Source organism: Gouania willdenowi, chromosome 14, assembly GCF_900634775.1.
Source record: "Gouania willdenowi chromosome 14, fGouWil2.1, whole genome shotgun sequence".
NCBI lineage: Eukaryota > Metazoa > Chordata > Actinopteri > Blenniiformes > Gobiesocidae > Gouania > Gouania willdenowi.
This window is the reverse complement of record NC_041057.1, coordinates 556,332-581,599: the sequence shown is the minus strand read 5'-3', so window position 1 is coordinate 581,599 and position 25,268 is coordinate 556,332. Positions and strand designations below refer to the sequence as shown.

The 25,268-nt window shown below is 37.0% G+C and overlaps 1 protein-coding gene across 5 annotated transcripts in view; it reads left to right on the top strand.

Annotated features, from left to right (window-relative positions):
- Positions 1-24,136, top strand: part of dbn1 (drebrin 1) — a 33,105-nt gene extending 8,969 nt beyond the window's left edge. The window contains exons 2-14 of one of the 5 annotated variants that reach the window (XM_028467483.1): positions 9,692-9,747; positions 10,737-10,849; positions 13,897-14,127; positions 14,206-14,283; positions 15,618-15,769; positions 17,587-17,644; positions 17,723-17,779; positions 18,812-18,926; positions 19,641-19,748; positions 20,622-20,708; positions 20,849-21,234; positions 21,346-21,433; positions 23,631-24,136. In XM_028467483.1, the coding sequence (XP_028323284.1) occupies positions 9,692-9,747; positions 10,737-10,849; positions 13,897-14,127; positions 14,206-14,283; positions 15,618-15,769; positions 17,587-17,644; positions 17,723-17,779; positions 18,812-18,926; positions 19,641-19,748; positions 20,622-20,708; positions 20,849-21,234; positions 21,346-21,433; positions 23,631-23,686 (1,585 nt within the window). In that variant the 3' untranslated portion in view covers positions 23,687-24,136. Of the gene's footprint in view, positions 1-9,691; positions 9,748-10,736; positions 10,850-13,896; positions 14,128-14,205; positions 14,284-15,617; positions 15,770-17,586; positions 17,780-18,811; positions 18,927-19,640; positions 19,749-20,621; positions 20,709-20,848; positions 21,235-21,345; positions 21,434-23,630 lie in introns of all 5 variants that reach the window. The other 4 variants (XM_028467481.1, XM_028467482.1, XM_028467485.1 and 1 more) reach the window with 4 other exon arrangements.
- Positions 24,137-25,268: the final 1,132 nt, after the last annotated feature.

The window sequence follows — 25,268 nt, the reverse complement described above, 5'->3', positions numbered from 1 at the left end:
ATGTTTCCAGGGGAGCTCATGTCTCATTAAGGGGGCTGAGACCCCTGGCTCCCCCGTAGTTTGCACCCTGATACTAGGGCTGAACGATTTGGGAAAATAATCTAATCGCGATTTTTTTCCACAATATTGCGATTGCAATTTAATATGCAATTATTTTGTCAATGGCCTCTTGTCTTGTATTTTTAATGATCTCAAGCAATAAATCAATCTGTTTCATAATAAACAATTTTGAGATTTATTTAAACTTTAGATAAATATAAAATGTACATTTTAAAGCACATATTACAACAATAAAGCAAACAAATCTGTGGTTTTAGCTCTTCACCAGTAGGGATGGGTATCGTTCAGGATTTATCAATACCTTACTTTTCTTTAAATCAATGGAAAAACACAAAAATCTGTTTATTTTTGAACAATATGGCACACAAAATAAATGAAAAATACAAAATAAATAGTTCTAAATAAAACACTATAAAAACACATTATAAATAACTTTTTTATTAACAAAACACTAAACCCATTATCTAAACAATACAAATATTCAAATCAAGCATATCAAACATAACTTAACAATGAAAAATTGTGCAGAAGTAGAATTATTGAGCATGACTCGTGACAACAAGGCTAAATATTGATTTATCCCTGTTTTAACATAACTCATAACATTTTAGCTGTAAGATAATATATGATCATAAGTCACTATTCCAAATAAACGTTGCCGGCAGCTGAGACACAGTAGTAGTCGATGTGAGAGGAAACCTACGCTACGACTGCTACAAAAATGTCCCCATTGGCTTCATATGCGCATTTGAAACTAAGCCCCGCCCACCAGGGACACACCCAACTGGGTGAGTTTCACTGTCTTCTGAAGTGAGGAGCTGTGCTCCTTTTTCTCCTGTCATAAACATAAACTACCAGTGAAAAAAGCTGGTGTGATTAGCGGCTAATGCTATGCTAGCTCAGTGCTACAGAGAGAACTTTTACCTGCTACCACCACCTCCTCGATGATTCTCCTCCACACCTAATCCTTCCTAGTCCTGGTTATAAAGGGCGTGTCCTACAGCTCAAGGTGGTCACACACAGTTTTCGTTATGCAAACCAGTCGCTGGAGTTCAATATTTTCAACTCTTGCAAATGTGCGAATATGAATATACCGCTCGCACAGCCAACGCTCTTGATGCGTGGATCGGACCACATCTCTGCACAGGAAAGATTTAGCATCTGGGACGCATCTATCCATTGACGTAGTATGTAATCTACAAACGTTTTGTGACGCAGTCGCAGTGAACGCAGCATTAATGACTGACAGGCTTGAGGATTAGCACAACCTTAGAAATACCGTCAACAGGAATTATAACCATTTAAAAAGAATTAAAAAAAAAGAATTGCAGCCATTGAGATTAGAAAATTGTGTTTTATGATATTGTGATAATATCGCTAATGCAATTAATCGTTCAGCCTTAATATATACTGTATATATATAGATAGATTTATAGATATGTATATATACAGATACATTTAGAGATATGTGGATATACAGTAGACATATACATACATAGATAGATATATACATACATGCATAAATACATATATAGGTATATAGATACATGAATATATATAGAAGTATAGATATACACATACGGTACATATAGATATTTTATTTTATTTATTCAGTTTATTTCCGACATGGTTGCATTCACAGTTTTCTTTTTCTCTTTTTTTTTTTTTTTTTTTTTTTTTGGTACATGCCGAAAAAGGAGACGAGAGAAGCAGGTTGCTTATCCGAGTCCCGTCCCCTGTTTTGAACACAGAAAATTTACATCAGAGCTCGTCTCTCTGGCTCTGGTCAAACATTCTTTGGTTCTGAACACAATTTCATTTTTTTTCTTATTAAAGTGGTCCTTCCTGATGACACATATTGATCTAAAATAGGTTTTAAAGGTAATCAATCGATTGTATTGATACAATGAAATAACTGATGTGATTAAATCACAACAGATTTTATATGGATGTGTTTTAAAAGTTCTTTTAATAATCCAGACATTAGTGTCTAACCAGTGACTGAGTGAGCGTTAGCTGGTTGTTCTCACTATACTGTATGGTCATAAGTTAACACAGACACCAGTTGGATCAGGACAGCAGTGAACCTCCCAGTGTGTGGACTGGTTCACAGCTGATTGGAGATGAAATGCTAGCGGGGTCGTATGGACCCCCGCTCTGGGCTCAAGGAGGCCTTTTTTACTGGAGTATTATGATGTAAGTGAATTATCAGTGCAGATCTTTGGAGGTGGACCGGCTCTTCATCCTCCTCCAGTAGTTTATTTATAACTGCAGGGTCGATGCTGAGAAGCAGACAGTGTCATGATGGCGGCTTCTGTGCCGCGGTAAATAAATCATTCAGTCCAACATCCAGGAGTGAGACCAGGAATCCTTCAAATGATCACATCTATTAAACGAGATTTAAACTATCAACAATATTTAAGTTTAGTGAAGCTGTGAAAACATTATCACTTCATGTACAGAATATGACACAAAAATAGAGAAATAAAATACTAAAAAGCTACAAAATCACAACAAACTCACTCAATTTAGTGGAAAAAATGTACAACAAAAATACAAAAAGAGCTTTAAGGGACAATTTGAACCTTTAAGTGGATCTAATACCATAGCTCCGCCCCTTCATCCTTTGACCCCACGCGTGCAGCACCACTTAGACATAAGCTAACCCAAACACGTGGAACTGGTGGCTACATGTTAAGCTAACCCAAATTGTATGACTGATCACTATGTGCTAAGCTAACACAAACATATGGAAGCGGTGGCTATGTGCTAAGCTAACCAAACATGTGGGAATGGTGGCTACGTGCTAAGCTAACCATCATGTGTTGTGGTCTCTGTATAGAGTTAGTTTCTCTCAGAACAAGAAGAACATTTATCGTTTGTAACACGTGGAACACAAAGATTGTTCTTCTTGTTTCTTCTCACTCACCTTAAAGATACACAACATGTTTGTTTGGAATATGAAATGAACGCTGCACAGACTGTCAGAATAAAAGCCCTGATTGTAGGTGTTAGGCCTGACTTGATTTTATTCATCAGTAAATGTGCTCTCGGCTGTCAGTGTGACAGAAACACCAAATGTTAAACAGATCTGTTTGTGAGAAACAGACGGATGAACGACCCACTCTACCGCGGTCTGGAGATGACCAACAGGGGGCGCTGTTGGTTCTGCTCCTATACAGGATTTAATTATTTATTTATTCATTTATACTGTTTATTCAGTGTGTGTCTCTGTGTGACTGATTAGTATAGGCTGTATTTTAATGGTTCATGTGTTTATTTGTGTTTTTTTCTACTTTGTGCTGCATGGATATGTGAAGCATCAGCATGCGCTAACGTTTAAGGTTGGTTTGTGTAGTGAATTCAAAGGAATCTTTTGAAAATCTTGAATGTGTTTTTCAAACTGATGACAGAAAGAGTGTGTGTGTTGGTCTGCCCGGATACCAGAGACGCACTGAGTTTACATTTGAGTTTGACCTCCAGCAGCAACAATTATTGTTATTGTTATTCATATTATTATTATTATTATCTGACCCTTAGTATTAGTTGGTAGTTCTGTTCCTACTTGTTTTACCGCTGAGTATTTCTGCTCCACACTGATTTTGTGGTTTTATTTGAATATAAATGGTTGTAAAAGGCGTTTGTTTGTGAGTGCGATGTGTCAGAAATAATCAGTGACCTCCTTCACTTCACTTCCTGCAGCTTTGAACCAATCAAGCAGAAACACAGCGAGAGGATCATCTGCTCTATGAACTGCAGCTAGGACTGATGCTAATGCTAACGTTAAACAAGGTGAATCCATCATAACCCAGAAACAAGAATCATCACTCTATACTAATTGTTTTATTTTTTTAACAGACTTTAGTCAAACAAACATGCATGTTTTTGGACATTGTAAGGAAGTCAGACTTCCTCACAAAGGAAGGAACTAGAAGATGAATCTTTGAGTTTCACGTGTTACAGACAATAAATGTTCTACTTATTTTGGGAGAAAATTACTCCATACAGAGACCACTACACATGTTTTGTTAGCTTAGCATGTAGCAACCAGTCCCTCATGCTTGGTTAGCTTAGCATGTAGCAACCAGTCCTTCATGCTTGGTTAGCTTAGCATGTAGCAACCAGTCCTTCATGTTTGATTAGCTTAGCATGTAGCCACCAGTCCTTTATGTTTGGTTAGCTTAGCATGTAGCAACCAGTCCTACATGTTTGATTAGCTTAGCACGTAGCTACCAGTCCCAAATGTTTGGTTAGCTTAGCATGTAGCGACCAGTCCCTCATGTTTGATTAGCTTAGCATGTAGCAACCAGTCCTTCATGCTTGGTTAGCTTAGCATGTAGCAACCAGTCCTTCATGTTTGATTAGCTTAGCATGTAGCAACCAGTCCTTTATGTTTGGTTAGCTTAGCATGTAGCAACCAGTCCTTCATGTTTGATTAGCTTAGCATGTAGCAACCAGTCCTTCGTGTTTGGTTAGCTTAGCATGTAGCAACCAGTCCTTCGTGTTTGGTTAGCTTAGGACGTAGCCACCAGTCCCACATGTTTGGTTAGCTTAGCACGTAGCAACCAGTCCCACATGTTTGGTTAGCTTAGCATGTAGCAACCAGTCCCATATATTTTGTTAGCTTAGCACGTAGCCACCAGTCCTATAGCATGTAGCAACCAGTCCCATATATTTTGTTAGCTTAGCACGTAGCCATCAGTCCCATATGTTTGGTTAGCTTGATCTGATAATTATTGATTATGTAATAGTAATTTCATTTATTTTTGCTCAAATTTAGAGCTAAGAACCAGCTATTTATTAATTTAATTTTATTACTACAGCCCTCTGTTAAATGTTAAATATTTAAATACATTATAAAAATAAAATAGTTATAATGTATGCTTGAACATCAGTCGTGTTTTTTAATTGATTATTTGATCATAAGTAATTGTTAATGGAAGCAGAAAAACTCTAAAAACAGAAGCTCTGATCTCATCATAGACTGATTATTTTATTATTTATTTAAATCTCATATTTTTTGCGTGTTGTATTTTGGTTTAATTTATTCTTTTAAGCTTTTTATTCCTTTTCATCTGAGGACATTTGTTTTCTATAGATTTAATTAAATTCTAACTGTTCAGTAAGTGTGATGCTAACACAGCTAGCAGTGGTGATAAAAGCATTTAAAAACCCTTAAATGACATTAATTCTGTATAAATGTGCACTTTTGCTGAAATCCAGCTCTGTTTTGGAGCATTGTCCTTCTTCTAAAAGAGTAAAAGTGTTTCCATCAAAGCTGTGTTTTAATGCTGTTACCTCATGTGAAGAAAAGGAGAGAAGATCAACCACTGCTCGCTCTCATTTCAAAATCACTGCTGCCCACAGAAAACCGGCGCTGAGCCCTCAGCCAATCAGCAGCCAGCATCCACCACAGGCTGTGAGGGAAATAAAGCCTGAGCTCTGAGGAGGAGGATTTAATTTTAGAGCATTGGAGGATTTTTTTAACCCACTTTCTGTTTCATCAACAGCTAATTTATCATTTTCTGCCTTTGAGGTGAAACTCACATTTATTGATTAACTTTCTGTCTTTGATTTGTCAATAAAACTTATCGTTTCACATTTCATCACAGGTTCAGCACATTTAACCTGTGCACACGTCTTTATGGTTTAAATCAAAAGACCAAAACAGTCCTTAACCAGTCTAACACAGAAACTATGTAAACCATCTCTAACTTTGTGTTTATCATCTGACGTATGAACACACACACACACACACAAACCTGGAGACACACTAAATCTAAAAATACCAACGTGAGGTTCAAACAGACGTGACTCAGAGACGTTAGAGTAGAAAATGACCTGCACACAGAGCTGATCTTAATCTATTCTTAATTCTATATATTTCAGTACAAATTGAATTTTTCCTCTAAGTTTATGAAATGAACAGATTTTTAAATGGACTTCTGTAGAAACGTCTGATTTTATTTCTAATAAAGTGAAACTTGGAGAGTTTGAGGTTTGTGTTGGAGCAGCTGGACGTGGTCATATCTATTCTTTATACGTCTATGATAAAGGAAGGAACAGATCTATTCTTTATACGTCTGTAACTAAGGATATTGTGTGTCCTTGTGTAGTGTGTAGCTTTGTGTCAGTTTGTGTTAGAATCTCTGCCTTTAAAGTCACAGTGACACACACACACTCTCTCTCACACTCTCTCTCTCACACACTCTCTCTCTCACACACTCTCTCTCTCTCACACTCTCTCACACACACACTCTCTCTCTCACACACTCTCTCTCTCACACTCTCTCACACACACACTCTCTCTCTCTCACACACTCTCTCTCACACACTCTCTCTCTCACACACTCTCTCTCTCTCACACTCTCTCACACACACACTCTCTCTCTCACACACTCTCTCTCTCACACTCTCTCACACACACACTCTCTCTCTCTCTCACACTCTCTCACACACACACTCTCTCTCTCTCACACTCTTTCTCACACACACACACACACTCTCTCTCTCTCTCACACACACACACAATGTGACCTTGCTCCTGTCGCTCCATCGTCCCACGTTTTCACATCGACTGAATAAAAGCGACTCCCAGTCGATGAAATCCATTAAAATGTTTACAAACGTTTACGTGAGCTCTGATGAAACGTACCAGAGGTCAAAGGTCGCGTGTGTGTGTGTGAACACGTGACAGCAGTGAGGTGTGCTGTGGGCGTGAGAGTTTTAGAGACAGTGTCTGTGTTATAAATGTCAGACTAACTTTTAAAAAGTTAAACTTCATACTTTGGATAAAAATGAAATAATGTTTTGAACAGTATGATTACAGTATGGTGTAATCATACTGTGTTTACTTTAAATAATTTATTTTCTATACTATTTGTATTAATACTGCGGTAAACAAAACTAAGTAGCATCTTAATTAGATAAAGCATGTATCACTAACCCAGGTGTTTAATGTATTTCTTCTTCTACAGCTATACACAGCCAGTGTTCACGCGTTAGGCTAACGTTATAACTACTACAATTAGAGCTGGACGATATATCGAATATACTCGATATATCGCAGCTTGTAGTCTGTGCGGTGTTGAAAATGACCATACCGTTAAACTCGCTTACTTTTTTTTTTTTTTTTGAAATGTCATCTTAATGACAACATGCACAAAAGGGCACTATTTGTTTTAAAATATTGTAGTGGCATTATGTACAAAAAGTCCACTTTAATTTTGTGTTTTGAAATGCCATGTGAGTTGCATCCTGCACTAATGTCTTGTTTTGAAATGTCTCTGTGACAATTTTGCACAGAACGTGCACTTTCTGTTGACAATTTTATGTTTGAGCCACTCACTGTTTAATAAATACAGTTATGTCAACTTTGACTTAGTTGTGATATCCCCTTTTTTGCATGAAAGTTTAAAATTGGCATATATTAATGCAGTATGATCAAGAATGTTTTAATGTAGACATATAGAATCATCATACTGGTGTGATTTTGTGCATCAAAGTGTTAATTCAAGGGTAATGCAAAATATCGAGATATATATCGTGTATCGTGACATGGCCTAAAAATATCGCGGTATTTATAAAAGGCCATATCGCCCAGCCCTAACTACAATATGGAAACATGAAGAGATGTTGGTTGAACTCTTTAGGAAGAACTTTGTGTAAATGATGAAGTTATTCTTAGAATGATCTGAGGAGCTAAATGATTGTCAGCTGGAGGAGAACCTGTAATTGCTGCGTGGGTGAAGCAGGTGGAGCGTTAATTACATCTAATCAGTGTCTGCTGAAGGAGCATTTTAACCCTTTACAGCCACTTTTACACTGGCTTAATAATAGCTCTGATAATATAAGACTCACTGAAGTGATCTCACACTGGATTATTATTAGAGTAGAGTTTAGATTTAGATTGATATAAAACTAGATTTAGACTGGTTTGTAGTGTGACGATGCAGTGTGTGTTTCTGTGTATGTCTCTGTGTGTGCTGCCTGATGGCCTGGTTGCCATGGCGATGCTCCCTGTAGGGATGTTAGAGCATCTCTTGCTGCTCGACCGGACGGAGGTGTTTGATTGGTGCAGAACCACAAACACTTTGTGTGTGTGTGTGTAGCAGATGTTTCATATTGCTTCATAACAAACAGCCTCTTTCTAATGGTGATGGATTAGAAGAAATATCCTTTTTGTTTGTTTTTGGCTCATTTTGTGTATTTTTATTTCATCTGTTTTGTGAAACATTTTTTTTGTCATTTTGCCACAGTCTGTGCAGCGTGCGTTTCCACTTCCTGTTGTAGATCCTGTGATTCTCACCGTCACTGGATCTGTTGCTGTTGGAGGCGTATGAGACAGGAAGTGAGCAGAGGAGGAGCTAAAAGCAGAGCGAAGTGTCGCGGCTGATTGAATCTGATGATTATGATGAATATTAATCCACTGCAGCTTTAATCTCTTTCATAGATTAAAGGGTAATTTCTCTAACCTCAATCCAAACTTGGCCTGCTTTTCATACACAGAGAAAATCACTGTCAGTTTATGTGTTATAGATCTATGTGCAGATTTAAAACTACACCATTATAATTATTCTAGGGATGTTTGTTCTAGGGAATATTGCAAAAAAGCAACATTCGGCTTCAGTTTAGTGAGTTAAAATCAAGGCTGGATCGTAGCGTGCAGTGATTTAGAGTGAGAAAAGTGTGAGCGTTGCTGCAGAACCAGCAGCAGCTCCTCCTCCTTTCCACACACAAACACATCCAGACTCTCCTTAACGCTCTCTGTCACTGCGTAAAAGTTAGAAACCGTCCATTTCCACAACAGAGTCCGTTATTAGCGCTATGAGCTATGAATACATAAACATCTCCATCGTTTCATCCTTCCACTACACCAGGTCTCACTGCATAGACTGGTGTAGCAGTAGCATGGAGTGCTAACAGCTGATGTGTGTAAACAATGGGCGTGGCTCCAAGCAGTGACTCCCAACACGATCAGCAGCAGAAAAAGTAGTGCAGTTTGTATTTACATATATGGTAATAAAGTATAATATATATTCTATATTAAACAGCAGTGTTTGTTTTAGCTGTTAGATAGTTGGAGAGGGAGGGGCTAACATTCTAGGAGGCGTGTTAGGTGACGTCACCTGCCAACGTGGGTAAAATCCAACTGTCCTGTTTAAAGCTGACTTTATATAAAATATGTAATAACAAGAGAGGAAACATAACTTTTTACACTTTGTTCCTCTGAATGAGACTAAATGATGTTTATCACTGTAGATAAACCATTAGAATGTTATTTATTTATCATATCTCACCTTTAATGTACTTTAGTTTTTTTTAAATGCATGTTTTGTTTTATTTGAAGGGTTAATATAAATGATAAACTTTGTTGTTTTTTTATGTCAGATATTCAATAAACATTTACTTTGTTTAAAAAAAACATGTTTAAAAATGTATTCTGGGCTATTTATGCACTATTAAAAAATAGTGAAAAACTTAACGTACATATTTGGTATTCAGCTAAGCGTTTATTTTTTATTCAGCTTCAGCCACAAATTTTCATTTTGGTGCATCCCTAATTTATTCTAATGTTGGATAAAGGATGGACTCCTCTGATGTCACTTCCTGTGTTGGTGTGTGTTTCCAGGGCTTTGTACACCTATGAGGACGACACCAATGACTTGACGTTGGCTTCGTCTGGAGGTGAGTTTTGCTTCTTTAATGTGGGAGTAAACGCTGACTCAGTCCATCTCAGGATTCAATAAATGATGAGAAAAGATGTTTCTGTGGAGATCAGTCATAGCTGTAGATGTTTGATAGATTCACTGACCCGTCCTGACCCCTAGCGCTGTGGTTCTCAACCTGTTCAACCAGCAACCTCCAAAATAAAGGCCCCAGAGAGCGGGGACCCCCACTGTAGCTGAAGGGGGTCCATCCATAAAGTCAGTAAAATGATGGTCCATTGTTCTATGAATCTGTGATAACCACATTTATTTATTCATCTGAATAATATCCACTGTTATCCAGGAACGTTTATTATTATTATTATTATTATTATAATCATCTTAAAGATGGAAATCCTGGTTTTAATCACTAATAAAATGGTTCAAAGTGACCAAAAATGGTGGAAAAGGAGGTGAAATGGGATTTTAAAAACCACAGACATTGGTTAAAAGTTGTAAATTAGAGTGGATAAAAACAGACAGAAAAAGTGGTAAAAATGGTTTAAAGTGTTTATATTGGAACAATTAGTTTAAACTGATAAATAATAGACATGACAAATGGTAAATGTGGTTAAATTTGTAAAAAATATTCATAAAATATGGTGAAAAGAGGTTAAAAGTGACAATAACGAGTCAACAAGTGGGAGAAATGTAGCAAAAATACGTTAAAAGGAGCAAAAATATGGCAATAAAAAGTGATTAAAATATGGTGAGTTTGGTGTTGTTGCAGAAAAAGGGTAAAAATAAGCAAAAATGGGCTGAAATTGTTCAGAAAATACTCTTAGTTTCTTGAAGGCATCTGGCGACCCCCTCACAGTGTCTCACGACCCCAAACGGAATTCTGATCCTAAGGTTGAGAAGCCCTGCTCTAGGGGTCCACGTACCCCTGGTTGGGAAACCCTGATCCAAACATCTTTAAACACTTGTAGTGTGTGATAATTGTCTCTGATCTGATGTGATGGTGTTCAGGAGGGGGTCTGACTGAGATCACGCTGACCTTCGACAGCGCTCGTGTGATGTACGGTTTCTGCAGCCTGAAGGAACCAAAGGCTGCTCTGCCTCGATACATCCTCATCAACTGGGTGAGACACACATTCACACACACTCACACACTCAGCATCATCAGGGCCTATTTTTAGGGCGGGGCTACTGGACTCAAAACTCCACCCACTTTGTTCTTCTTGTTGTTGTGTACACTAGTTAAAATCACGACTCCTCTATAAACGTGTACTCATCAACGCTCAGAGCTCAATTTTGGAAAAAAAGAAAGTCCGTTTTCTCATTTATTTGTGAGTCAAATATTATGAATTATTGACACACCAGTACAGTGCCCATCGGAAGTATGTATTCATATAGTGGGAGGAGCTTAAGTAGAGTTGTTAATTATGACCAAATGAGTATGTGTTTGAAGATTGTATGTATAGAGGTGTAAATACTCTGTACTCTGTAGTGTTATAAAGGGTTTATTTGTGTAAAATAGTGTGTGTGATTTATCTGGTTTAATTCTATGGGACATGAATATGATTAATGTGTTTGTTGTTTTTACTCATTTTTATATTTTTTTTGTTTGGTGTATTTTTCTGTAATGTAGGTTTTTTAGAGTCATTTTGTGTGTTTTTGTTTTTGTGCATTTTTTGTACAATTATTATATTAGTGTGATTCTGGAGTCGTTTACTGTATTTTTGTATCTTTTTTAGTGTAGTTTTGTGCATTTTTGTTGTCATTTTGTGTATTTTTTGTATAAATATTTAGTTTTCTGTATTTTGAGTCATTTTCATATTTTTGTTGTAGTTTGGTGTACTTTTCTGTAATGTTTGTTTTTTGAAGTCATGTGTATTTTTGTATCTTTTTTGGTGTTCATTTTCATATTTTTATTCTGTTGTCGTGTTGTGTACTTTTTGTATAAATATTGTTTACCTTTGAACCGAGTGGTCAGAGTTTAACTTCCATACACGGCATCACAGAGAATCTGCAGTTTTCCAGATTAAACGGGTAGAGTTCAATACCGACTCTAGTGAAACAATTACACAGACAGTTATATTGTTTAAACTATGGGAAACTAAGACTCACCAGTGGCTGATGGTTTCAAATGATCTAGAGCTCTGTGTTTGAGACTGTGTTGAATCAGGCTGTAATGTGACATAGATATTCTATGAGCCAATGTCTAGAGCCTCTCTGAGACCTTTTGTTACTCAGTAGAACCGAGTCATTTGACTGAATTCTCAGGAACGTGGCACGTGCTCTTTGACGCCGAGATGTTCTGCTAACCCGGCCGTAGTTCATCAGAACTTTTTATCTCCATTTTTATCCACTCTAATTTACAACTTTAAACCAATTTCTGCTGTTTTTAAAATCCCATTTCACCTCCTTTTCAACCATTTTATGTTACTTTGAACACATTTTGTGTTTATTATTATTTGTGGTTAAAACAATGATTTACATCTTTAAGATGAATATAACAGTAGCAGGCAACACCTAGGGGGGTCGGGGGGCATGTCCCCCCTGGAAAATTTAGCAAAACTGATGCTAAATGGTGTCTTTTGGTGCATTATTTTAGTGTCATTGTGGTTTTGCTTCTGTTTATTTTCTCACCTAGTTTGTGTTTACATGATGCATTTACAAGTTGGAATCTGGTATCCATGGTAACGATGACAAAGAATTGAGCATCATTATCAGTTTACCTTATAGTATAGCAGTAGTATGGGGGCGTGGTCTGTTAGTAGTCCTCTGTAGAATGCTGTCTGGTACTGGAACATATCTGCATGATTTACATCATTTATGTGTGATTTGATTGTAGTTGGTTTTGGTAATATACAGTATTTAGTTGTATCAATGCTCATTAATATTCATAATATATCTAACACAAGCATATTTTAATGAAGCACCAAAGTTATGTACATTAAGGGTTGAGTCACAGCCTGAATAGGGGTTGATGTTCACTGGGTACTATTAGTAATATTAGTTATAGGGATGGCTCTGTACACTCAGTAAATATAAGTTAGAATTAAGAATAATTCATTTTGTTTTGGTGAATTACCATTCATTAAAAAAATAAAAAATTATTTTGTCAAGAAATAATTTAAAATGATCTAAAAAAAATAATGAAATAATCTCAGTTAAAAAAAAAATGAATAAAAGAATTTCTAAAAAGTTCTTCTAAAAAAAACTAGGTCACTACTGAGGAAATGTTATAATGAAAAAAATAAAAATGAGCAGCACATGTCCAAATTTGGGGGGGGGGAAATGGGCTGCACCTCCCCTTATATTTGTGATTTTGGTAATATCAGCCCATTAATGATGGCTGACTGTGACATCACTGCTTATTCATCTTATTATGACCAATATCAGACACTTCAGTGTTTCAGGAGGTGATTTATCCCACAGATGAGAGAATCTGAGGGGTTTGTTTGCTGGTACTTGAGATGAACTAACGAGACTTCGCAGAAGATTTAGAAAATGTCTGATAAAACTTCATCACAGAACGTCCTTAAAGTAACTTCAGTCTTTCATGGATTTTAACCATTTTTTCAGTGCGAAATGGGTGCAAAATCATTTATGAACATGTTTAAGAGTAGAAGGTGAGAGGAGAACATTTTTTTTATAAACAACAAAAATAAAGTAGACGGTGGTCAGAACGTGAGTAGCCGGTGCTTCTGGAGATCTTTGCTATAATAATAATAAACGTTTCTGGATAACAGTGGATATTATTCAGATGAATAAATAAATGTGTTTATCACAGATTCATAGAACAATGGACCATCATTTTACTGACTTTATGGATGGACCCCAAAAATCTCTCTCCTTTATTCCCCCTTATAGATGGTCCTGTCTCCACATGACTGTTCTTCAATGTTCATGTCTGTGTTCAGCTACAGTGGGGGTCCCCGCTCTCTGGGACCTTTATTTTGGAGGGTCCCCGCTCTCTGAAAACTTTATTTTGGAGGTCGTGGGCTGAACAGGTTGGGAACCACAGGTTGAGAACCCCTGATCTAGAGGATGGATACAGTGTCCTCGTAATAGGACAGTGGCTCCACATCTGTAGAGTGTTTCTCACTAAGTGATGATGTCATGGACGTGTTCTTACATTTAACATGACGTTTGAAAACATCTGATCGTTGGTGTGTTTCAGGTCGGTGACGACGTGCCGGATGCCAGGAAGTGTGCGTGTGCGAGCCACGTGGCCACCATCGCAGACTTCTTTCAAGGCGTGGAGGTGATCGTTAACGCCAGCAGTCTGGAGGACGTGGAGCCGTCGGCCATCGGCCAGCGTCTCACTAACGGCACGGTGGGGGCGGCGGCGGTGGTGGCGAGTCCCGTCCTGAGTCGTCTGAAAACACGAGAGGAGGAGCTAGCAGACGTGGTGAGAACGCTGAGAAATGTGATGTGGGTGTGGTCTGTGTTGTTGGACCAATCAGCATCTAGTGTTCTTCATCCTCAGGGAACGATGTACGAGAAAACCAACGCAGAGTCAGAGATGAAGAAGATTAACAGAGAGGAGTTCTGGGAACAGGCCAAGGTAGATTATTATTCACTCATTAATAATAATTATTATTATTGTTTTGAGTTTTATTGTATTTTCTATACTGCAAACATAAGATACAAACATGTATGAACAGAACATACATAAAAACAGTTTAATCTAAACATCTTCTCTCACATCACTGTGTCCGTCATGTGAGGCTCCTTCCACCTCTGATTGCTGCGTACACACGTCATCACATTCAGATAACTTTATTGATCCCATAGGATCATTAATTTCTAACAATTCTCAGAGCAGTCACATACTGTACATACATCACACACAGTGCTCAGTACAGGACATTCACAGTCTATGGAGCAGCATCAGCATTCCATATACAGTACAATAATAGACCAGTTTTTAATATTCCAAAAATGTATTTGTATAACTGTGGTACAATAGTTGTGTAAACACAAAACAGAAGTTCACAACTCAACCATTTGTTCATACAATCTAAAATATTTTTTATGAGGGGAAAATTTTAGAACATTCTCATACATGAGTCTGAAATGAATTTAGCTTCTTTTCTAAGTAATGAATTGTTTTTGTGTTTATTGTAATCATTTTTTCTGTATGTTTGTGTGTTTTTCTGTCTTTTTAATTTTGGGGACTGTACATATTTTAAAGTGTTTTTGTTTTGTAGCTTTAAAAACCAAAGAAGAAGAACTATTTCTGCTTTGTTTGTTTATCTGTTGTTTCCTGTGTAAATGAAACAATTAAAGCAGAACTAAGTAACGTGTGCTTAGAGTTCCCATAGATTCACATCCCTAGACACCACGTTGAGGAGATGTTAGCTCCACAAACACATGCAGAACTTCCTTGATTTATTATTATTATTAATAATAATAATAATAATATTAGAATTATATTATTTTTTATATTATTACGTTTGTTATGATTATAATGATTTCATTATTTTTTAATGATTATTTATTTTATATGATTATTATATTTATCATTATTATTCCATATCTGTCTTTCAAATTTCTGATTTTTTTAACTTCATTTTAGGATATTCTTTCAACTTTTTTAATAGATTAGTTTTAGTTTTTTTCCAACTTCTGCAATTTTTTGCAATTATTTTTGTAGTATTTGTTTAGATTTATTTTATCTTTCAACCTATTAAAAATTATATATAAAACTTTGCTTTACTTTAATTTATTCATTTCAACTGTTTCTGTTGTTTTTTTACTAATTCTGTAAAATATTTGTTGTTTTCATTGTTTTCTAAGTTTGTTACTTTGTTACTCATTATGTATGTATTTTTATTATTTCTTTGACGTTAATATCCAATATTGTGTGTGTGTGTGCGTGTGCGTGTGTGTGTGTAGCGTGAGGAGGAGCTGAGGAAGGAGGAGGAGAGGAAAAAAGCGTTGGAGGAGCGACAGCGTTTTGAGGAGGAGAGGATGGAGCTGGAGAAGAAGGAGCAGGAGAACCGAGAGAAGAGATACAGAGAGAGAGAACGTCAGATTGAAGAGCACAGGTTCCTGATTGATCAATAATGTTCATTTTATTACATCATTCACTTTCATTACAACTTATGAGTGGAATTCATCATTTGTAAACAAAATCTATAAATAAATAAATGATAAAACTGTCCTAAGTTCATTTTCCGTATTAGCGCCCTCTGCTGTTAAAGATGATCTTTATTTTATCCCAGTGGAGAAAGCAGTTAAAGAACAAACAAGAAAGATAAATAATAAAGTAAAAATAAAATATACAATACTAATAAAAATGAAATAAATAATAGATATTGGTCAAGATAACAGTACAGATAAAAATAAATAAATAAGCTGTAAGTGGGGTTTTAAAGAGACTCTTTGAAGTACAGTTTTATTATTTTTTATTTATTCAGTTCATTTCTGACATGGTTGCAATCACAGAAATTCATTTTGACATTCAGAGCAAAATCACATCATTATTTATTTATTTATTTATTTGTTTTTTTGTCTTTTTTTCATGCCGGAAAGGGCGACGGAAAAAAGCATTATGCTTATCCAGATCCGTCCCCTGATTTGAACACAGATAATTTTACATCAAACCTCGTTTCTTCCCTTGTCAAACATTCTCATCTTCTTCATAAATTTCATCATTAACGTTTTTTTTTTTTTTTTTTTTTTTTGTCCTTTTTTATGTGATGTGTTCTCGTCTGCAGTCATTGTTCCTGTTGTTACTCCTCTTCACTGTCCTTTTTTTCCGTATCTCCACGGGCTTTCTTTTCCAGTCGTTGTTTATGTTCCTCCAACTCTCCAAACGTAAAGTTCTTCTTCTTTCAAAGAACCTTCATATCCTCTGAAAGTCGCCTCAGCTTACGATACATCAGAAAGGCACATGCACATACACATACCCCCATCATTAGCAGGCCAAAGATCATGACTCCTAGCAGATAGATGTCCTCCACATCTTCCACTGTCAGCAGAGAGAGACAGAGCATCTGGCTTCTCCCTCGTGCATCCATGACATATCCACCTGGGTATGTGTCCTTTGGACACGCTGGTTCGTGCTGTAGCAATTGCCTCGTCGTGAAGATTTTGTCAATGGCTCAATGACCAGTTGATGAGTTCCATGTCGTCGCTGTAGAGTTCGATGAAGAGTTGACTTGAGACCTGTATGTGTAGAAATATCCTCCGTGTTTTCTCCTTAAATCCTTTCAGATTTACTGATTGTTGTGTCTCTGTGTCAAGGTTATTCCAGAGGTTCATGGCTCTATACACAGTACTATGTTTGCCAACGTTAGATTTAACCCTGTCTGGTCTAAACACATTATTATATCTGAAGTCGTAGGAATTTTGATTGTATGTGAAATGTTTTTGTATTTGATGTGGTAGTTTTTTAGATGAGGCCCTAAATGCGTGTATTTGTGTGTTGTAGTGTTTTATTTCTTGCAGTTTAAGGTATTCTGCCTTTTCAAATAATTAGTTTGTGTGTGTGTTGTGTGGTGCTTTATGTAAAATTCTTATAGCTTTTTTTTGTAGTTTAAATAGTACATCCCTTTCAAAATAAAAGCACTGGGTTGAGTACCTCAGTTAATTTTATTAATTATTATTATTATTACTGTTCTTGTTATTCATTTATTATTATTATATTATCATTATTGTTATTATTATTATTATTATTAATAATAATAATAATATATGTTATATGAAAACGGGTAAAATGCAGAGAAGAATTTTACTACAGTGATGAATAAAGTATATTATTTTTAATACTCAGTTTGATCATTTCTAACTGTCCTTTGTTCTGTACATCATTATCATTGGTGCTGATTTATTTCTGGAAAACGTGTTTTTTAAAATTTAGGAAGATGATGCAGGAGGAAGAGGAGGAGAAGGAGAAGCTGAGGGGTCAGATTACCATGGTAACAGAAGCTCCATCCTATCATGAGCAGATAAGCACATGTTCCGTGTGTTTGAACATGTTTCCTTGTTTTGTTCAGCCTGCAGAGTCCAGCGTTGATGATCTGAGTCTGGACAAAAAAGAATCAGAGGTTGAAGTGAGTCTGAAGTTACGTTTAATAAAAGTCAGTAAAATAAAGCACGGTTTCATATTCTCTGTGTTAACATGTTAACGTGTTCTCTGTGTTAACGTGTTCTCTGTGTTAACATGTTAACGTGTTTTCTGTGTTAACGTGTCTGTGTTAACGTGTTCTCTGTGTTAACATGTTAACGTGTTCTCTGTGTTAACATGTTAACGTGTTCTCTGTGTTAACGTGTTCTCTGTGTTAACGTGTTAACGTGTTCTCTGTGTTAACGTGTTCTCTGTGTTAACGTGTTCTCTGTGTTAACATGTTAACGTGTTCTCTGTGTTAACGTGTTAACGTGTTCTCTGTGTTAACGTGTTAACGTGTTTTCTGTGTTAACGTGTTCTCTGTGTTAACATGTTAACGTGTTCTCTGTGTTAACATGTCTGTGTTAACGTGTTCTCTATGTTAACATGTCTGTGTTAACGTGTTAACGTGTTCTCTGTGTTAACATGTTAACGTGTTCTCTATGTTAACATGTCTGTGTTAACGTGTTCTCTGTGTTAACATGTCTGTGTTAACGTGTTCTCTATGTTAACATGTCTGTGTTAACGTGTTCTCTGTGTTAACGTGTTCTCTATGTTAACATGTCTGTGTTAACGTGTTAACGTGTTCTCTGTGTTAACGTGTTCTCTATGTTAACATGTCTGTGTTAACGTGTTAACGTGTTCTCTGTGTTAACGTGTTCTCTATGTTAACATGTCTGTGTTAACGTGTTCTCTGTGTTAACGTGTTCTCTATGTTAACATGTCTGTGTTAACGTGTTCTCTGTGTTAACGTGTTCTCTGTGTTAACGTGTTCTCTATGTTAACATGTCTGTGTTAACGTGTTAACGTGTTCTCTGTGTTAACGTGTTCTCTATGTTAACATGTCTGTGTTAACGTGTTAACGTGTTCTCTGTGTTAACGTGTTCTCTATGTTAACATGTCTGTGTTAACGTGTTCTCTGTGTTAACGTGTTCTCTATGTTAACATGTCTGTGTTAACATGTTCTCCGTGGGTGCAGGAGGCGAAGGCCATCATCGCTCAGCGCTCGGGGAATCCTCGTGAGTTCTTCAAGCTGAAGGAACGCGCCATGACGTTCAGTGGAGGAACGTCACCCGTCTCCGTCCATCGCACCGGTAATCAATCACTCCTTTATGTGTCCAACTGAAGGTCAGCGGGCCAAACCAGGGCCGTCAAAGGATAGAAATCAGCCCCAGGAAGAATTTTAGTTCAATTTAAAACAGCTCATACTACCTATCGATCACATTTATTTATGGGTGTCTTATATTTTATTTATTTATTTTAGTTAATTAGTTGTTTTTTTATTATTTATATTTTTAATTTTTATATCTTATTTAGTAGTTTATTTTGTATTTATTAGTTTGTTTATTTAATAGTTTATTCATTTATTAGTTTGTTTATTTTTTATTTAGTCAATTTTTTATTTATAAGTTTGAATATGTATTTTATTGTTTATTAATTTGTTTATATATTAGTATGTAGTGTATAACTTTATTTGTTGTTTTCCTTTTAAAGGTGTTTTTTATTTTTATTATTACTATAAAAAAGTTCCTTTTGATTCTATTCATTCATAAAATAAGACAATGTTTTTTTAAACTGGAATCACAAGATAACATGATCACCAGTGGACCTGTAACACCCGGGGGGGACAGCCTCACTAACACCTCTCCTTTCCTCTCTTTGTCCTCCATCGTCTGTCGTCTCTAACCAATCACACTGTTTGGGGGCGTGTCTTTTGTTGTGTGTCGTGGCGTTGCTTCGTTTTCGTGTCTGTGTGTGTCACTGTGTACTTTGATGTACTTTGGGCCCCGCCCTCGGCCGGCCCTCAGGGCGCCTGGACAGTCCCTTCCTGAGGCAGCAAACCACAACAGGTCAGGGGTCACCCGTCCACTCACAGACACACGCAGGGACGGCCCCGACCCCGCCCACAGCAGCCGGTACGTACGTACGTATGCACCAGGACCAGGAAGGAGGACACAGTCATCCAATCAGAGCACAGCGTTTAGCTCCGCCTCCTGTTTATTAAGTTTAAACAAAGCGTGTACTCACACTAGAGGGCGCTGCAGCTCCTCAGTAAACCAATAAAACAATAGGGGGCGCTAATCTTCTACGTCAAACACAGGCAACTTTATGTGGCCCCTAAATTAACGAACATAACAGAAAAATACTCAAAAGTGTGTGTGTGTGTGTGTGTTCAGTGCTTGTCTGTGTGTTTTATCTTAAAGTTTCCAGTGAAATGTGAGATTGATTCTCTTCTTCTTCTTCTTCTTCTTCTTCTTCTTCTTCTTCTTCCTCTTCCTGTGACGTTCTTTGGATCCACAAACAAACCAAACTCACACGTGAGTGATATTGTGTAAATGTTGCTCGTCTATTGTTTCTCTTCATTCTTTAACGTCACACATTTATTCACTTTCCTCCTCATTATTGACTTTTATTCACACAAAACTTATCTTTAATCTTCTATTCCCTATAATCAGATCTAATCTTTATTTATTTCATCTCATTTATTCATCCCACTTTAATTTTAATTTTTATCATTTTATTTTTTATTACTTATTTTATCATTACTTAATCTAACTTATTTTAAACTATCTTATCTTACTTTATCTTAATGTGTCCTAATTAATCTTATCTAAATTAACCTAACTTATCTTAACTTTGGAACCACACAATAAAGAAAGATTTAAGTTTTTTATGAATCTTTACTTTTAGAAACAATGTTTCCACCTGGTTTTGAACCGGTCTCAAACGTCCTCCACTGTACACTATGGATTATTGATTATTGATTATGTTCCCTCTCTCTCCTCTAGGGGGCTCTGACGATGAAGAGCAAAGTTTTTCAGCGTCTTCTGTTCCAAAGATCATCACCTCGTCTATGAAGGAGGACAAGATCAGAGGTGAAACTATTGATTCATTATTAACTTGGTTTTAACTTATCCTCATTTTTTTTATCTTATATTAATCTAACTTATTTGTTCATAAGTTAAACTAACTTATCTTACTTTATCTCAACTTAATTTATCCTAATTTATCATAGATTTGGCGTTGGAGGCGGAGAAGGAAGTGTTGATTCAAGAGGCCACGCCCCCCAACACAGACCAACACCGGGACTCGTCCGGCTTTTCCGTGTGGAACTCGGGGACGGACAGACTGGTGGACCTGTGGGACAGCAGCTCCGCCCCTAACTCCGCCCACTCCACAGAACTGGTGGACCTGATGGGCGATGACATCACGGCGGCGGTGCGTCCTCAGCCTCTGCTTAGCTTTGATGAGATGATGGACGGGACGTTCTGCTCGGGTGTGGGCGTGGCCGAGGACGAGCAGATGACGCTGAGCTACAGACAGGCGTTACAGCACGCCTCCGGGGACCACGCCCAGCTGCTGCTGACCAATGGGGACGCTCTGATGAAGGAGGGAACGCAGGTTTGTCGTCATTTTCTCTTTACGTTTTTGTTTGTTTGTATTTATTGTATTTTATATATATATTGTATATAATGCTTTATTTGCTGATGTTAACGTGTGTTTTGTTTCCAGGCGAGTGAGGGATACTTCAGTCAGTCTCAGGAGGAAGACTTTGACTCGTCTGCTAAACCTGCTCCAGTGTTTTATAATAAACCTCCAGGTCAGACGCACAAAACAACATCAAATGTAACATGTAACACACACACACACAGTCATTATTTGACCTCTGACCTCAAACAATCAACATAAACGTTTTCACTGATCTTTAAAGACCCACAGATTTTGTTCTATGACAATCTGACTTTAGTTTCATTATTATTTTTTGTTTGCTTTGTTCTTCTGTAATCAATAGTTGAATAGAGAAAAGTTTCACACAAAACAGTTTGTGACAAAAAGCTGAGATAAAATCTATCAGTGACTTTGAAGCTATTTTTTTTACTTTAGTGACATTAGTTTCCTTCTATAAAACTATAAAAACAACAGAGACCAGGTTTTTGATGACATTATTATTATTATTATTATTATTTTGTTATCTGGGTTCCATACTGTATGTTGGCGTTCCTCTGATACAGAATAAGATAATATACGATAGCTGTTAGAAACAAACTGAATTTTACTGTTGGTGGCGACAGAGTTCAGCTATTAGCTACAGAACAGTTTTATACAAGTTTGGCCTAAAACCTTTTAAATGTCCTTATTAATAGATCTATGTCTAATAAAACACATTATTATGCATCATATTCATTTAATTACCTTTTAAAAATAGGACTACCTTACAGTTTCAGAGCCTGTGTTCCTCCATCTTGAAATCATGTGATTGATGATGTCACATGGCCAAACATTATGAACCACCCCCAATGTTATTGTTTACGTATAAAAAACATGGATGAAAACGTGTGTGTATAGTTGCACGTTACCCACGGTAGATCACGATATTACTGGTAACAGTTTCTGCTACATAGCGACTGTCTCTCCTTCTCACTGCACAGTCTAAACTCACTGTACGCTATTCACTTTAAAACAAACCAACATGGCAACCGAGCAACACAGCTGCTGAATGATTGGCTGTTTGCCTGTTACTGGTGATGTCCAGAGATATGATAAACTGTTTCCTCACGCTGGGTTCGCCCATCTGTTAGCTGATTGGCTGTTCGTGTGTTTCTGTTGGCAGAATGAACTCCATAAAGACAGCTCTGCTTAGACAGAAACTCACTTCAAAACAAACAAACAAGTTAAAGTTCTGTCTCTTTTGGACACGTGCACAGCGTACAGTCACAAACACCAGACAACACATGGTAGAAGCACCAGGTCCGAGCGCTGAGTCTGCCGCGGTGGCGTCGTTGTCAGTGACATCACTAATTTTGCTCAAAAAACCAAACTCCAAAAGTCCCATTAGGAACTATTTTGTCTTTAAACGAGGCAGAGACGGTAAAGCAATAGGAGATCTACTGTGCAGGCGCTGTCACCATCTATAGGAGCCAAAGGAGGAACACTTTTTGTTTTTTTACGCACGGACTTAAAGCGATCTTTTTTTTAAATGTTTATTTACAGAGATATTTACAAATGATATTCATACAAAGGAGGATCACATCCAGTCTCATAAAACACCAGTGACGTCACTTATAAAATACATAAATATATAGTTTTCTCAAGGAATCACTTCCTGTTTATAGTATTTTATCCTCTATGGTTTATTATGTTGCAGAAGAAACATTTTTGTTTTTAAAAAGACAGTGGATTTATTATCCTAAGTTGATTATTTATATTAGTTAAACATAAATTATTGTGCAAAGGAAAATGATTATTTTTTAAATTTCAACCAAATTCTAACTTCATTTATTAGTTTTTTATTGCTTACTGTATTTTCCGGACTACAAGGTAGTACAAGGTAGTGTTATTATTATTATTATTATTATTATTATTAAGACGCATTAAGAGAAACAAAATAGTCAGATAAGTCAAACTTTATTCAACTCATTAACAATAATTCTCAACATTGTTCAGGTTTAACATAAAATACAGAACAATAAACTCACTTTTTCAGTTCAGTATGTTGAAGCACAGTACAGGTACATATCACTCCATGAGGTGTCTGACTACGGTAGCCCTGAAGCACCAAAAATCCATCAAGCAGTGCAGCTTCATAGTTTACCAAAGTTGTACTAAAACATTTTGACATATTAATTTCATACATAAGGCGCACTGTGCTTTATAGTCCGAAAAATACGGTATATGCTTTTGTTCATGTACTGTGTGTGTGTGTGTGTGTGTGTGTGTGTGTGTGTGTGTGTGTGTGTGTGTGTGTGTGTGTGTGTGTGTGTGTGTGTGTGTGTGTGTGTGTGTGTGTGTGTGTGTAGAGATTGACATCACATGCTGGGACACGGATCCCGTGGTGGACGATGACGACGACTAAACGCTGCAGGAAGAAAAAAGTTCGCTTCACGAAGAAAATCATGTTTTTTAAAAAAACAAACAAAAAGACACAAAAAGTAATGATATTAATAATAATAATAATAATTCCACTGAGTCGTGCATTAAAATGACTTGTCTATGATCTTTTACCAGGACAAAAACGTAGCTAATGGAAATTAAAGGTTTGGATATTTTTCTGTGTTTGTTGTTTTATTTATTTTGATGAATTAACGCTGGCTGTAGGGGGCGCTCTCGCTCACACCGTAGTGCTATTTGTCTCTCTTCCTTCCTTCGCTCCATCCTGTGTTAGCGCTCCCTCACACTGGGAATATTAGCCTCACTCTGCTGAAGACCAAGAACTCTGTCCGACTGTAGCTCCGCCTCCTTTTTCACTCCCTTTTCTATGTTTTTTAAAAGCTTCAATTCCAGATTAAACGGCTGGTGATCCTCAGCTCTCCGTTTGTTTCTTCTTCTTCCAACATCTACTCGTCATTACACACAAAGGTTAGAATTATGGGATTAAAAGTCATATTTATATATTTATTTACACATTAACGCAAACATTCAACACAGATTTTTAAATCCAGACAACGCTGACCTTTCATTAAAAAGCTCCTTTACTGGTTTTGTTGTTTTCACTTTTTAATAAACATTTTCAGTCTTCATGTCCAGGGGTTTTCAACCTTGGGGTCAGGACCCCATTTGGCGTCATGAGACACTGGGAGGGGTTCGCCAGATGCCTTCAAGAAATGAATAATTTTGACCTTATTTCTACAACTACACCAAACTCACCATATTTTAACCTATTTTCATCGTATTTTTTGGTGTCAATGATGACGTTTGATGACTAATTATAGAAAGCTCATTATCATGGTTATGTTCATTAGTGTGAGCAGGTGGAAAAATGCTGGGAATGTGCTTTTATTTCACAGGAAAACTCACTTTATTTTGAAGTTCAGGGTAAAAACGCCGACAGGGAGCTTTAGAGTTTGGAGATGGTAACCATGGCAACTGGCAGTGATACTGAAGAAGCTTCTGGGTGGAGAGCCACGCTGACTCAGCGGTTTGAGTGGTAGCCCTTTGACTTCCTGTCAGTCCACACTGAGGGGAATAAAACGCATCCTGATGTGGTGACAGAATCTGAACCTTTGATCAATAATCTGATATCAGTGATATTAACCATGATTAATCTCTACTAGTGATCAGGTTAGGTTTACTAGTGACACGAGTTACCATCATATGCTAATAAGGGGCGGGGCAAGTAAATTCATGCTTGCCATTTGCTTTATAAAATATTCCAACCAATCAGAGAGATGTTTAGTTCTAATCCCTCCTACTTTATTTACATTAGGTCTACTAGTGACATATTTAAGTGTGTCAGTAATATTAGTAAACACACATTTTTATTACTAAAGGTTTTTGGTTAGAGTGGAGTGTGTCTGTGCTAACCTCCTGTTTCTTGGAGCTCCTCCTCCTCGCGCACCTGGCTTGGCGCTGATTGCGGGGCGGAGTCAGAAGTGATTAAAGGCTCAGATCCTCTGTCTGTGTGGAGTCGTACCTGTACTTGTACCTCAGTGACGTGC